General features: G+C 37.0%; 1 protein-coding gene across 1 annotated transcript; it reads left to right on the top strand.

Moving 5' to 3' along the window:
- The first annotated feature begins 3,387 nt into the window (after window positions 1-3,387).
- LOC120772697 (glutathione S-transferase D7-like) lies at window positions 3,388-12,553 on the top strand. The gene is made up of 4 exons (XM_040101437.1): window positions 3,388-3,617; window positions 11,755-12,010; window positions 12,092-12,285; window positions 12,346-12,553. Exons 1-4 carry the CDS (start codon window positions 3,520-3,522, stop codon window positions 12,482-12,484), a joined length of 687 nt encoding a protein of 228 aa, XP_039957371.1. The 5' UTR covers window positions 3,388-3,519; the 3' UTR covers window positions 12,485-12,553.
- Window positions 12,554-13,573: the final 1,020 nt, after the last annotated feature.

Genomic DNA, 13,573 nt, shown 5'->3' with positions numbered 1-13,573 from the left:
AGTGCTTACGCTATTCGGACACCCACGTAAAATTGTAACCGTTAATTTGAAAACTCATAAGTGATTTACTATAAAATTATAATTTATATAGAAATATTATGGTCACTTTTCGGAAAAGAAAATTTAGTTAACTCGACAATTTTTATACAAACAACCGTTAGGTGAACGAAACTATTATACTTTGTAGCAACATGTTGCAAGAGTATAAATAAAAAATTTTTAATTTCTTTGGTGGCTGGGGCGTATGAGCGATTTATTGTAGCTACTGGAATGAAATTCAGAAGACATTATGAAGCGATGGAACGTCCGAAAGTACATCAAAGAGTCCACACTAAAATCCACTTCCCTTGGTTCTACTTCTAGTATTATATATTTGTTCGCCTAATGGTTGTTTGTGACATTTAAAATTGTTGAAAATCAAAGGGTCGAGAAGAATTGCGGATGTTTGTTTAAGCATCTATAAAGAAAACACGCAAGGGTTGCATGTAAATCTGTATAAAAGATTTACCAACGGACATGTCATCGCCGCTTCTGAGGTGAAATCTCACATCCCAGGAACTATTTGTCTTATCTTACAATATGGGAACGGAAGAAATAATACTACAAACACTCCTATTTTCCATATAACAAAATTTTAAACTCCATCAGATTTTTTTAATTTTCATTATATAAACCAAGCTTTTGTGTATACATCGGGACAAACCTTTCCAAATAGTGCAGTACGCCACCTTTACTCAAAGATTGTCGAAATCACCTTACACTTTCAAGCCTCCAGACAGCAAATTGGACCGCTGTGCCTGACTTTATACCGAAAATATCGGCTAAAGATAGTGATTTGCAACTTTCCAGTTGATTATCAAACCTCTAATGTAACTATATCCGTTATATTTATTAAAATATATCGCATTTCAATGAAGCAAAAATAAAATATCCATTAGCATTATGTCGGCAATATCAAATATAGATATCGGTATGTAACTCCCAACAGTACTAATGAAGCAGATATAGGGATTTGTATTGATTAGTTTGCTTTATATATACATACATACATAAATACAGGGGACTAAATAATTATATAACATTTAGTTTAGGTTAAAAAAAAATATGATTGTAATTCATCACGGTTTCATTGAATAACGAATGTTGTATTCTTTGGCAAAAATTTTTAATATAAATTTTTACTAACACCAAAAAATATGACCCGGCTTTAAACATTGAAAATTATAATAGCACAAAATGCTCGCTTTCTTTGCTTATTTTCTTTCAATTTGAAAGAACATTAAAAGTTCCGTTATAATAGAATTTGATTTAAAAATAAATTTAAAAAACTGTGAATATTTTAAAAAATTAACGACATTATACGAGGTTTGTACAAAAAGTATTCCGAATTTTGAATTTTCGAGAACCACGTGAAATCACATTGATAACCATTTTTTGCTCAAAACTACTCGAAAGCTCACATTCCATTCATTCTAATCGATGCCTACTCTAGTTTAGTCGATATTATTGGAATACATATTTTGCCAACTCTAAATTGTCACTTCATATTTGGTTACATTCCGTAAACGAATAGTAGAAACCTATTCAAACTTTTGTCAAACACGAATTAAGCGGCATGCCAAGGTCCCCTATTATCTCCGCTAGCATAAGGCAGGGTTCTGGGTAGCAATAGGCTCATTCGCTTATCTTGAAGAATTATCGTTGTGCAAGATATTTATCTGGCTTCTCACATCACATACTATATATGGTTCTATCGAGGGTATTGTGTGAAAGATTAAAGCGCACTGTCGACTTTGGACGTGCAAAATCAACAACCGACTAGATATTCACCATTCGCCAAATTTTGGAACCGACCCGTGAAAAGAGGATCGACACACACCACCCCTTCGTCGATTTCAAAACTGCTTTTAGCAGCAGGAAAAAGGGCTACTTTTATGCTACGCTATGTCTGAATTTGGTACCCCCGCAAAACTTATCATCAGGATCAGGAAGGACCTCTCCGAGCCATTCGATACCAAAGGAGGTTTCAGACAAGGCGAATCCCCTCCATGTTACTTCTTCAATGTACTCCTGAAGAAATAAATTCGAGCTGCAAAACTGAATAGAGAAGGTACAATCTTCTATAAAAATGTACAGCTACTGGCGTACGTCGATAATATTGATATCAATGGCCTCAACAACCTCACCATTAGTTCTGTTATTTCGGGACAGGATAACGAAGCGAAGCACGAGGGTAAGACGTAATATCTCCTGTCATCAAACAAACAGTTATTGCACTCCCGACTTGACTCACAGGCCACTGTTGACAGATATAACTTAGAAGTCATAGATAATTTCGTCTATCTTGGATCCAGCATTAACACTAACAACAATGTCAGCCTCGAAATCCAACGCAGAATAACTCTTGCCAACAGGTGCTACTTTGAACTGAGTTGGCAATTGAGAAGTAAAGCCCTCTCTCGACAATCGAACACCAAACTATAAGTCAGTCATTATTTCCGTCTTGATATATGTTGCAGAGGCATGGACGGTGACAACAACTGATCAGTCGACGTTACGAGTTTTCGAGAGAAAGGTTCTGCGAAAGATCATGATCCTTTGCGCATTGGAAACGGCGAATATCGGATTCGATGGAACGATGAGCTGTCCCCGCCGTGGGAAGCAGAGGAAGAGGAAGACTTCCATTCCTTTGGAAAGACCAGGTGGAGAAGGACCGGACTACACCTGGAATCTCCAATTGGCGCCAAACAGCGAAAAGGAAGAATGACTGGCGCGCTGGTGTAAATTTGAATAAAGAAATAGGAAAACATACGCTAACCTTTTGTCGTCACTGAAAGGTTTCTAAATGCCGCAACTTTGCCAACCATACTTGTATATACCTAATGAAAGCCTACTTTTTTCTGATATTGATTAGTTACATATTTACTAAATATTCATTAGTATAATTACATATCGCACATTAACCACAGAAGAATCACAACTAAAAAATTTTTAAAATAAATTTTTCAATATATCAATTCGCGATACTCTTATCTACCTAGCCAAGAAAATTCATTGTCGTCACTATCTTACCAAACTGGAAAATCACCATTATGTCCACTTTTGTGTTTATGGCGTTCTCTGCCGCCTAAACATTTGCCATTTTTCGACTTGTGACACTTTTGTAATTAGTGTGCGTTATGTATTCGTTGTAATATTACAAAGCACCATAATGGCTTCCCAAACGCCACCAAACTTCAAAGTGCGCGCTCTTCGTTATTCAGCCGGTATTTGTGCGCTCTTAGAAAAGATACTTTTTTCTCAAACATATGTTTTTACTTTTAATTTACTTTGCTGCTCTTCATGAAGTACTTCTACACAAATTTCGGAGCATGTTGCGATCGCCCACCGACCGACACGGGCGTTATCAATCGTCCGCCACCGATGTGGCGTTTAGTCGCACAGTCGTAGGCTGGCTGGCCACAGCACCACCTGCAAGTGGAAACGCAAAGAAATCGTGTCAATTCGCTTTTAGCTAATATGTCAGCGCGTCCGATATTGTACTATGCGCTTTTCAGTCCGCCCGCCAGAGCCGCATTGCTCACGTCCAAATATATCGGATTGAATGTGGAATTAAAGTGAGTGATAAACAAAAAACTAAAAATAAAAATTAAAATAATTGAAAACAAAATGAAATTGAATAAAAGTAAAAACAAATCCGCCTACAGAAGAAATAAATATTTTAGTAAATAAAAACCTCGCGCGTAAAAGTACATACATACATAAGTATATACCATCAGTATATATAAAAAGTAGATATGGATGTGCATCGATATATATGTATATCAGCAACTAAAATGCAAAATAACGTAACATCTCTTTTCAACCGATATAAAATAGAAACCTATATTTATTTAGAAAAAATATTTTTTTTAGTTATGGGTTTTGGTTATAAATTGGTTATATCGGTTAACAAAAGCTTATATAGCGGTAAAATGATGAAGTGAACCGTAAGCATTAAAAAATTCAATTTCGAATAGATTGATGATACGTTGTTTTGCATTTTAAGTGACATATCGTCACTTAATGTTAAATGTAAAAATGTTTGTATCCTCACTGTGCCACCGAATGTTATGAACCCAGTGATTTATTTGCTATTCGTTTTTTCAAGGTCAATGTCAGAAAAGGGCGTGCCCTGAATGCATAAACAAAGCAGTGAACTCAAATGTGTATTAATGTTAGGAAATTGAAATGTTTTCAAATATATTCAAGTTATAAAACAATATGGGGCTTGCAGCAGAAAGCCATATGACGAACGTGTCAACTTATAATGCTACTCCCAGAGAGAGAGAGAAAAAGAGAGGTGTTGCTAGTTTCCAACAGCCGCATGCTCTTATCCAAATTGCTCGTTATCGCCAAAAGTGGTTTGTGCGCGGGTGTGTGTGTTCGCGTTAATTTACAATGGCTCCACACGCGCATTTAGTGCGACCCACACATACACGCACGCATAATTATAAAAATAACTGACTACAACGTCATAATGTAGCTTACTGACGATCTCATTGACGCGGTAAGAAAGAGTATAGCGAGTTTGGGTACTTACATATACATACTATGTACATACATCTAATCAGTGAATACGCATACCCGGCAGCCAGTTCTGTGGGAGAGTAGGCAAAGAATGCTTGTAGTTTTATTAGTTTACGCGAAAGTCACTAAATCATAATAATAAACTTTGCATAATTGTATCCATTAAAGTTTGCTTTCGAGTATTCAAGTTCAAGCTTATATAATAGCACTATAAATCGAAGAAAATTTTATTCGCACATTTTTATTGGACAAATTATTATTTTAGTTTTAGATTTATAAACCAAAGCGATAGCTCTAATACCAATAGCATTTAGTAAAATAAAGTTAGTAAATATTCAAAACTTGCTCATCATATTGGGCAAGCAAAGTTTTGTTGAGGTATGCTTTTCAGATGTAAATCTGGCCTGAATTTAAAGTGTTTCAGCTCAAGACCATAACGAATGCTTTTTATTGTTCTGTTCCATACACTTTCCGTCAGCTGGCCTAGCAATGCTCAAAGTATATAAGAAATATTATTTGGTGTCCAGAAACGATGAATCAGCAGTTTCACAAAACTTTGTTATTGTAATTTGACAATTGCTTCTAATTTTGGCTATAACTTATTTTTTGCAATTTGTAATATGATTCAATTGCTTTCAAACTGTATATTTATGGATATTTTCCTTAAATAGTTCATAAAATTAGCAAATTCAAATACTTATACGGATTTTTACACGTATGGCTTCATTATTTTTGTTTATGGGAGTAAATAAAAACCAGCTGATTGATTTCTTTCGCTCTTTGTGAGAGTAACTACCTAATTTTTATACTCTTCTTCTTGCTGATAGCAGACCTTTTGTCGCCGAAAGTTCCGTACATAAGAATTAGCTAGGAACATTATTTTCAAAGGTCTAGTTTTTAATGTAAAAAAACAGTTTCTTAACGATTTTGTGCTTGGTTGGGCAGATATGGACTTTAGATAATTTGAAACACTATATGTTTTCATTTTCAAGTATTTTTATGCTCTTGCAACCAGTTGCTACAGAGTATAATAGTTTTGTTCACCTAACGGTTGTACGTATCGCCTAAAACTAAGCGAGATAAATATAGGGTTATGAATATATTTGAAATCCGTTTGTCTCTGTTTGTCCGTTCATGCAAACTGGAACTTGAATAAAAAGTAAAATATCTTGAAGAAACTTGATACACATGTTCCTTCGCAAAAAAAATACGTGTTCGAAGTTGGGCGTAATCGGATCTCTGCAACGTTCACAAAACGCCATTAAAAGCTAATCTATAAAGTGCAATAACTAAGAACTAAAATAAGATATATAAGACTTTAATTTGGCACAGAAGATTGCAGGGCCACCTGAGGGCTCTTTAAAAAGTGGGCGTGACCCCGCCCTTAAATAAGTTCGATGTATATATTAGGTTGTCAAATATCTCCTTTTCGCCTTTTTGCCTTTTGAATTTCGCGGCTATGAGCTCGTATCTGGCAATACTATACATCTTTGAAAGGTCTTGACATAACCTACAAAACGACTTTATGCATGATTTTAGTTTGGATATTGCGTTCAACAGTTATAGACGTGTAAACATGGAGTTCAGTAACGCCGAAATTCCCCCTATTTTAAAGTTTTTCTTCCTTCCTGCGATATACTGCTGAAACGGAACGAACTCGACCCATTTCTGAAGCGGATGGTGACTGGCAACGAAAAATTGATCACATACAACAATATCAAGCGAAAACGGTCGTGGTCGAAGGCCGGTGAATCGTCCCCTATAGTGGCCAAGCCGGGATTGACGGCCAGGAAGGTTTTGCTGTGTTTTTGGTGGGATTGGAAGGGAATCATCCACTATGAGCTGCGCTCATATGGCTAGACGCTTAATTCTACCATCTACTGCAAACAATTGGACCGCTTGACGCAGGCGATCGACCAAACGCGTCCAGAATTGGCCAACAGGAAGCGTGTAGTGTTCCACCAGGACAACGCCAGAACACACACTTCGTTGATGACTCGTCAGAAGTTGCGGGAGCTCGAATGGGAGGTTTTATCGTATCCACCATATAGCCCGGACATAGCGCCAAGTGATTACCACCTGTTCCTGTCCATGGCGATAGCCATGGTGTAAAGTTGAACTCAAAAGAGGCTTGTGAAAAGTGGTTATGCGAGTTCTTCGTAAATAAAGAGGGGGTTTCTACGAGCGGGGTATTATGAAGTTGCCGTCTAGATGGAAAAAGATTATCGAACGAAACGGCACATATTTGATCTAAATCCGATCACTGTAACACTTTTTATAAAGCATTGAATAAAGAGAAAAAAAGTGGCAACCTTATATCTTCTAGAACACTGCAGCTACAATAGCCACATTCGCTTTGGGCAAAATGTATGAAATCAAATGATAACCGCCTCTTCCCCATATAACGGTACTGTTAAAAACTACTAAGAATAATAAATCGGTAACTAAATACGCCAAAGACATTAAATATTACGAGATGGTATGAGAGAGTTGTATAGGAGCCGGTGTGAAAATTGGAAAATGGGGGGCACCGCCCACTTTTTGGTAAAATCACATAACTCAGGATCTGCTCTAATGATTTCAACCAAAACTGGTACATAACATTTTCTAACATTCCTATATTCAGTGTGAAAATGCGCGAAACCGCACTACAGCCACACTTACTTCTCATATAACACAACTTTAAATTCCATGTGATTCTTTCCAAATCAAGAAGCAATTAATATAACGGGATACAACTGTCCACGAATAATTTCTTTAGAGTATTTCACCATATGACCAAAAATTCTCCAAATCCAAACTGTTCAAGCCCCTAGGTACCGAATATTTGGACCCCAGTACCTATAATTGTTTTTTGTTGTTTTTCGAATATATCGATCAACATATGAGTTATTTCTATGAATATGAGTACGCAATTTTTAGTGGTAATAGTGGGTCTTTATGCTTAAAATGGGCGAAAAATTGACCTAGCTCCTATATATCAAACATATAACATCCGAGTGGCTTTACTCCATATTATTGGTTATGGAATCTTAATGAACCTCAGAGGATCGATACTACCCCCAACTCCTTTGTACTACATACATACATATGTACATATAATGATTTTCGTTTTTCTAACTAATCTTTTGTCGAATTTGTAGGTCAGTCTATGAGTTATATATACATATATAATATATATGTATTTAAGTTTTTCTAATTCGAGTTAAGGAAGTTCAACTGTATATACTATGATTGCGAATTTCTATCCCCTGGTTGGCGGTTTGCACCTTACAGTATTTCTCCTTACTTCTTTAATTCAAATTTAGCTTTGTTTTGATCAAAAGATGGAGTAGAAATTTAACCACAAATATCAGAAATCGGTGAACTATTCTTCTAACTGAAGAAAAAGCTGAGAAATATACAATATCCCTTACTTTAGTCATGTAATTTACATGTAATTTTTTAACAGCCACATTTGAAATTTCGTTTGGCTTTGTCGCAATAGAAGATTTTACTTTTTAAAAACACCAATGATTACATTGTGTTTACATGTCAAACCGAACAAGAATATAGAACAGCAGTAAATTGCCAACACAGTTACAAGCTTTCCAAAGTAAACAAGACTTTTTGAATCTAGCGCCCCCTGGTGGCGCCATCGATATGTCGACTGGTGCGTTAGAATCTGCTGTCCTTATCGATTGTCCAGTGAGAATCTCATGCCATTTCATGGATTGGAAGTGAAGTTATTGCGTTTTAAGTGTCAGTATGTTCGTTTATCGGTGAGAAAATGAGCTTCGAACAAAGAGCCAACATTAAATTTTGTTTTAAAATTGATAAAACTTTTACCGAACGTTTCAATTGATGAAACAAGTTTATGGCGATGATTGGCTATCCCGTAGCAGAGTGCACGAGTGGTTTCAACGTTTTCAAAGTGGTCGTGACGACATAAATGACGATCAACATGTGGGCCAATCAAAATCCGTGATCACCGGAAATTCCATCGAAACTGTGCGTGAATTCATCAAAAATCAGCCGAAATCATCATTGAAATTCATGGAAATGGAATTAAACATCTCCAAAACATCAATTTATCGCATTTTAACTGAACATTTGGCTTTCGAAAGGTGTGTGCACGGTTTGTTCCGCACAAATTGACTGACGACCAAAAGTTGCTCAGAATTCAACACGCTTGTGACCGATTATTTGACCGAAAATCACATTTTAACCATTAACCACTCCCGGTATTCACCTGATATGGCACCGTGCGACTTCTTCCTTTTCGGAAAAATGCATTTGCCCATGAAAGGAAAGCGTTATGCAGACGTAGAGGCTATTCAAAACGTTTGCACCGCCATACTGGCGGTCATACCGGTCAACGAGCAAAAACACTCGTTCGACATGCTTTTGGACCGTGCAGAAAGCTGAAAAAGAAGGAGACTATTTTGAATAAAATAAATTGATTTTTCCGAAAAACCCATTTGTTCTGTTTTTTTTAAGTCCTGTTTACTTTTGAAGAAACGGAGTGCAGAAGATAACGAAAACTTATCTCTGAACAGAAACGCCAGATTAGTTATAATACAAACAACACTTAGCACTTCGTCGATATCTATACATAAATATCAGCATTACTCGTTACATTTTCAAGTAATCATCATATAAGAAAAATACATCTGAACAACCATCCGCGTTCGAGAATCGAAATTTTAAATAGCAGATAAATATTAATATACTACTATATCGTCACCTGAAATGCAAAATAACGTAACAACATTTTCGGAAATTTACAGTGCCAAGAATGAAACACGCAATAAAATGGAACATGAGTGAAACAAAATTTTAATATTGGTTAAAACTGGTTTATATCTGACCGCAGAACATGAAAATGTTGAACATATGTAATATTATGTACGTAATTTGAAGTAGTGAAGCGTAATCAATAAACACTCAATTTCGAATTTTTTGATGATACGTTATTTTGTATTTCAGGTGACGATATGTACATATATACATTTTTAATGCAAAAAAAAAATAAATTTTATTTACTTGTTCAAATTGTCACAAATTCAAGTATTCACAAGATAGTATGTACCAACTATTTCAATCAGTTATACCGTCACTGACAAACATGCAATGTCTTTATCTCAATAATTAGAGTGTTTGGTGATAAGAACATTCAACATTTTACTATCTATACAAAAAAACAAGAATGAACAATAAGCGATACCGACTATTATTTTGCAATTGTTTTCTTCCCTTTATATAATACATTACTTTAATTATTAATGCAATGAAACACATATTTGCTTTTTTATTATTATTTTTTATTTCATATATATGTTTTCGTGTATTCATATGCAAATATTCACAGATTTCTGCGTTTATTCTTCATTTTATTTTTCCTTTGCATTTTTATTCATGTTTGTATGCTATAGGTGGCCCCTGAGGCGTATGAGTAACTTTTATTGTTTACTATTCGTCCTGTAGAGACAGCAAAAGTTACTCATACGCCTCAGTTCTACGTCCATATAGTAACCGTGAGTGGATTGCAATCATATTTGGTAAAAAGTCAATTGGAAGCTAGAAATTACTAAATTAGGAGCATAAGGGTAGTATTGGCCAGATTTGATCAATCTTTGGCACCAGAAAATAAAGGAAATAAATTCTTCTGCGTTTCATTAAGATACCTCACAGATATAACGCTCAATCTCATGGCAGAGTCGAGGTTATTTTTTCAAGAGCCTCTTTTGACAGATTACGCGTGAGTCATGTATTGTTTGGTATTTCATCGTTGGAAAATTTACGCCTAAGCAACGTTTACAATTCGTTCAACTTTATTACGAAAATTCACGTTCGCCATAACTGACTATTTGATGCCTGAAATTGAAGCTCATGATCTCGGCGACATTTGATTTTAACATTACGGAGCCACTTCCCACACATGGCATCAATCAATAGATTAATTGAGAGAACACTTCGGTGAGCAGATAATTTCACGTTTTGAGCCGGTCGATTGGCTACCAAGATCGTGAGATATCACACCGTTAGACTTTTTTCTGTGGGGAGTGTTAAAGTTTAAGGTCTATACGAACAATCCCGCTTCGATTCAAGCCTTCGAGCAAAACATCACACATATCATTCGACAATCACTCAACGGATGGACCAACAGAAACGTAGCCGTAGCTGAAAGAGATACTGACTTCAGTTTTTTTCTACATCATATAATGTATGTATATATTTTAAATATTTTACAACCTTTCACTAGAGCAAGTTTTTAAGCTATATCCTGCAAGTTACTTGAACTTTTTTGAAAAGACATGAGATCCTTTGCGATACCAGATGCACAGAGGCATCGCCGGTAATGAACTGGCCGATGAGCTTGCCCGCTCTGCAGCATCCACCAGCATGGTAGGACCGGGACCTTTCATAGCGGTGGGTCCCCACATCCTAAAGGAACAGTTCCGCAATGATGAAGCAGTAGGTAGGGAGATACATTGGCAACACTTTCCAGGCTTGCGGCACGCAAAGTTGCTGATGAATGGTTATAACCTCAATAGGTTTAAAATCATAATCAATCTCCCAAGAGATAAAGTCAGGCTACTGATCGCCTTCTACACCGGCAAACTCAAGAAGCACTTATTCAACATGGGCCTAGCTTCTTGTGCGAATTGCCGGTTCTACGATTTGGAACCCGAAACTCCAGAACACCTGCTAATGGATTGCACAGCAATCTGTAGACGCAAGACCAAGGCCCTTGGATCCATGTTTCTAAATAGGGATAACATCGCCTCAATAGCACCTAGCAGTATATTGGAATTCTAGCTGAGACGCTGTGAGTCAGGAGAGGGCACAATAGACCCTAGGTCGCGGTGCAATCCTCATTAATTTATCTATCTATCTATCTGATACCAGATGAATTCAGGTGCTAGGACCATTAGGCCTCACTTTCGATAACCCCAGTCTACAGTGTATCATACCGCGGTAACCCCAGATTAAAGCCTAGTCCAGCCCCACTGTTTCAATTACGCCTTGCTCTCGACATTTCCTGAAGTCAAATGAAATGACATAATTCTGCCTAAAATACGTAGTCTTCGACAGAGGTGGCTATTAGCATACAAACTAGTATTCAGAAAATATTGTACTGTTATCTTTCAAAAAAGCACTATTCATGAAGAATCAATGAAAATTGTTATTTTTGATCCGCAGAGCTATAAACTATGCCGCACAGGAGCATCACAGTGATTGGTTCTTGAAGGTAAATCCCCGACACACTGTACCCGTGCTGGTCGATCAAGGTGTACCGTTGTGTGACAGCCACGCCATCATTACCTATATGGTGAACCAGTATGGACAAAGTCAACACGATCATTTATATCCGAAAGACTTTTTAAAGCGTGCCATTGTGGACGAACGTTTGTATTATGAGGACGGCGTACTGTTTCAAGTGATTAAAGATTTTGTGGTATGTGGCAATTTAACTGAAAACGTTATCTTCCGCGCTTATTCATGCTTATACACATTTCTTTTGCTTGTCTACATTTAGGCGCGCATAATGTACGGCGGCGATATCGATTATCATCGTAAAAGTATCGAGCTGTCGCATAATGCCTACAGTTTCCTTGAGGGATTCCTGTCTCGCAGCAATTACGTAGCCGGCGAGGAGTTGACTTTGGCGGATATTTCCATTAATACCACACTCATTACGTTGCATAAGTTGGTGACCATAGAGGAGCGGCGGTAAGTCAGGTTGCCCAAGGTTGCTTTACACGTAAACTTAACTGAAGTATAATGTTTTAGATATCCGAAAATTTGTGCGTGGATGCAGCGCATGCGTGGAGAACTACCGGAGTACGAAGAGATTAATGAGCAAGGTGCGCAACAGTTATATTTACGCTTTCAAAATGCTTTGGAGGAGAATATGACCAAGCATACGTAACTGAGCGTTCAGTTTTGTAGTAATGTCCTTGTAAATACATAACATACATACATACCTGTGGGGAGTTGATTTTTGTTTTGTGTTATACCTTTTTTAATTAATAGACAAAATAATTAATTGAATATACATATGTATATTGTAGAGCATTCGCATTATTTTGACAAATGGTGTAGTTCGAAATGTAGTTGAGCAAATTAAACCTCGGTATTTACTCTTTCACTGGGCATTGTGGTGTAAGAGTTGTTGAACTAACACTGATCAAATTGAAAGGTGATTTTTGTACATTTCATCTCCTTCAAAGTAATCCCCTCCCGCTGAAATACACTTATACCAACGAATTTCCCAGTCATCATAGAACTTGGAAAAATCCTCCGTCATGGCGGCCTTCAGAGCCTTCTTCGATTCAGCTTTTATATCCTCAATTGGATCAAATCGGTGTGCTCGGAGTGGTCATGTGAATTTGCTGAATAGCCGGAAGTTACACGAAGGCAAATCAGGCGAATGCGGTGGTTGCGGCACGATATTAGTTGAAAATGTGACGAAATGATCACGAATAACCAATGCAGTATGAGATGGTGCATTATCGCACTTCTTTGATCAATAAATTCAGACGTAGTAAAAATCGAAGAATTCACTTTTAGAATCTGACAAAACGACGCGTATCTCAAATACTAATGAATATTTTGACGTGAAATTTAGCATAGATGTCACTAACAGTACTACAAACTTACAGAAAAAGATTTACAGAGCATCCGAAGTTTTATGCAGGCAATGACTGTCAGCAGACAGGCGATAAAAAACCTCAGCGTTAAGTACTGTTCTTTTTCTTCTTAATTGGTGTAGACACCGCTTAGGCGGTTATAGCCGAGTCCAGCCGTTCTTCTTTTTAGCTGTTTGGCGCCAATTGGAGATTCCAAGTTTAGCCAGGTTCTTCTCCACCTTTTCTTTCCATTTTCGAATATTTGAACACCGTTAAAGTTAATATAATCACCATTTGTCGTTTCCACCGGCAGTCGGCTCCATGATCAAGGAGTGAGGACCATCTTGGGTGTTTCTAGCACTATATCATATTAGCTTATAGCGGAGTTC

This window comes from Bactrocera tryoni, chromosome 3 (assembly GCF_016617805.1).
Source record: "Bactrocera tryoni isolate S06 chromosome 3, CSIRO_BtryS06_freeze2, whole genome shotgun sequence".
In the NCBI taxonomy this organism is placed as follows: Eukaryota; Metazoa; Arthropoda; class Insecta; order Diptera; family Tephritidae; genus Bactrocera; species Bactrocera tryoni.
Note: the sequence above shows the minus strand (reverse complement) of the source record. Positions and strands in the feature narration are given on the sequence as shown.